At 42.8% G+C, this 1711-nt stretch overlaps 1 protein-coding gene across 1 annotated transcript; it reads right to left on the bottom strand.

Moving 5' to 3' along the window:
* Positions 1–265: 265 nt before the first annotated feature.
* On the bottom strand, positions 266–1706 carry MRPL32 (mitochondrial ribosomal protein L32; the record flags this gene model as incomplete). The annotated part of the gene is made up of 2 exons (XM_008947990.1): positions 266–520; positions 1683–1706. Coding segments are annotated over 2 exons (279 nt in total), but the record flags the coding sequence as incomplete, so codon positions are not given.
* Between the last annotated feature and the right edge of the window lie 5 nt (positions 1707–1711).

Raw genomic sequence — 1711 nt, 5'->3', positions numbered from 1 at the left:
CAGATATCCAAACCCAAGGTAGACTCTGATTTCTCTTTAATTGTTTGCTGCTGTGACAGATCACTGAGGAGCATTTCTCGCTGCATTCCACAGAAACACCAGGCTGGAAAATCCTATGGCATGGCACACAATGCAAGCAGGATTCCCCAAAGTTCCTCAGTTTTCTGTATCAGCATTGAGCGAATAAAATGAGGAAAACATTTTTAAAACATTTGTGCTCCTCCTTGCTGTGGCAGCCGCTTTTCTTTGCATTCCCCCTGGAGTGTCAGTTTTGAACAAACCAAGACGGACGCTTCCTGGCTCTTTCGATGATCCGTTTGCCTTCATCCTTCTCTGTGGGCTCCTCTCCCTCGTAAAGGACAACAGTCTCTACAGTCGGAGCACTGAAGGGGCCTCCTTCCTTCTTCTGCATTTCCTTCTGTATCAGGCGGGTTTCTGCTTGGACCTTTGCATAGCAATAGCCACACAGGACGTGTTTCTGTTTCAAGTTTCCACACTCAGGACAAACATCTATGTTCCTCTAAGAAACAGTGGAAGACAGGAAATTCTGTAATTCGAACAGCAACAAAACAACCAGGGAACAACCACAAACTGCTGAAACACCAGAGGAATTCAGCTGACCTTTCAAAAGGTAGTTATCTATGTAAAGTATTTTTTTCTTTAATGTAGTGCTATGTCAAATGCTTACTACTACAACCAGCCTATGAATGCAATGCCTAAATCATGCCTGCTGATGTCTGGAAGACTAAAGACCTAGCAACTCAATCAGATGGACAGCAAGTACAGACCTTTTCCGTGTATTTTAGCTGTTTAACTAAAATTCACATTTTGTTGCCTAGCACCTAAACCATCACTGTTTATTTAACTGCAGACTACTCACACGTGATGAATGTACCTGTTACAAAGTATTTTAAACAATTACAATGTCTTTAAAGCTTATTTATAAACCATTTCCATTAAGATTTTTTCAGTCAGTGTTGACCAAGAAGGCCATCAGCATCCAGGCCTTAATCAAAACTAGTGTGTCCAGCAGGAGTAGGGAACTGATTGTGCCCCTGGGCTTGGCACTGGGGAGGCCCCAGATTGAGTACTCAGTTTAATTTTGGGCACCACAGTATAAGAAAGACATTTTGGTGCTGGAGTGGGTCCAGAGAAGGGCAGCAAAGCTGGGGAACATGTCTTAGGAGGAGCGGATGAGGGACCTGGGGTGAGGCTCAGGGGAGACCTTATTGTGCTCTACAACTCCTTGAAAGGAGGCTGGAGTAAGGTGTGTGTTGGTCTCTTCTCCCAAATAACTAGTGATAGGATGGGAGGAAATGGGCTTAAGTTGCACCTGGGAAGTTTAAATTTATTAGGAAAAATTTCTTTCCTAACAGAGTGGTGAGGTGTTGGACCAGGCTACGTAGGGAGGTGGTGAAGTCACCATCCCTGAAAGGGTTCAAAAAATGTGTAATGTGGTACTTCAGGATATGGTTTAATGGTCTTGGTAGTGTTAGGTTGATGGTTGGACGTGATGACCTTAGAGGTCTTTTCCAACCTTAATGACTCTATGATTTGATGACCACTATGATTCTCTGAAACAAGCAAGATGAAAAATGATAGGCATAACTCTTACTCTAGCATGCTTGTTTGCCATTAACAAAGTTATTTGCAGTGAATTAGATGGAAAATGTGGCGATTACCTTTATTTTTATAAGCTTGTTGGGATTCC

The sequence above is a fragment of the Merops nubicus genome, unplaced genomic scaffold (assembly GCF_000691845.1).
Source record: "Merops nubicus isolate BGI_N331 unplaced genomic scaffold, ASM69184v1 scaffold859, whole genome shotgun sequence".
NCBI lineage: Eukaryota > Metazoa > Chordata > Aves > Coraciiformes > Meropidae > Merops > Merops nubicus.
Note: the sequence above shows the minus strand (reverse complement) of the source record. Positions and strands in the feature narration are given on the sequence as shown.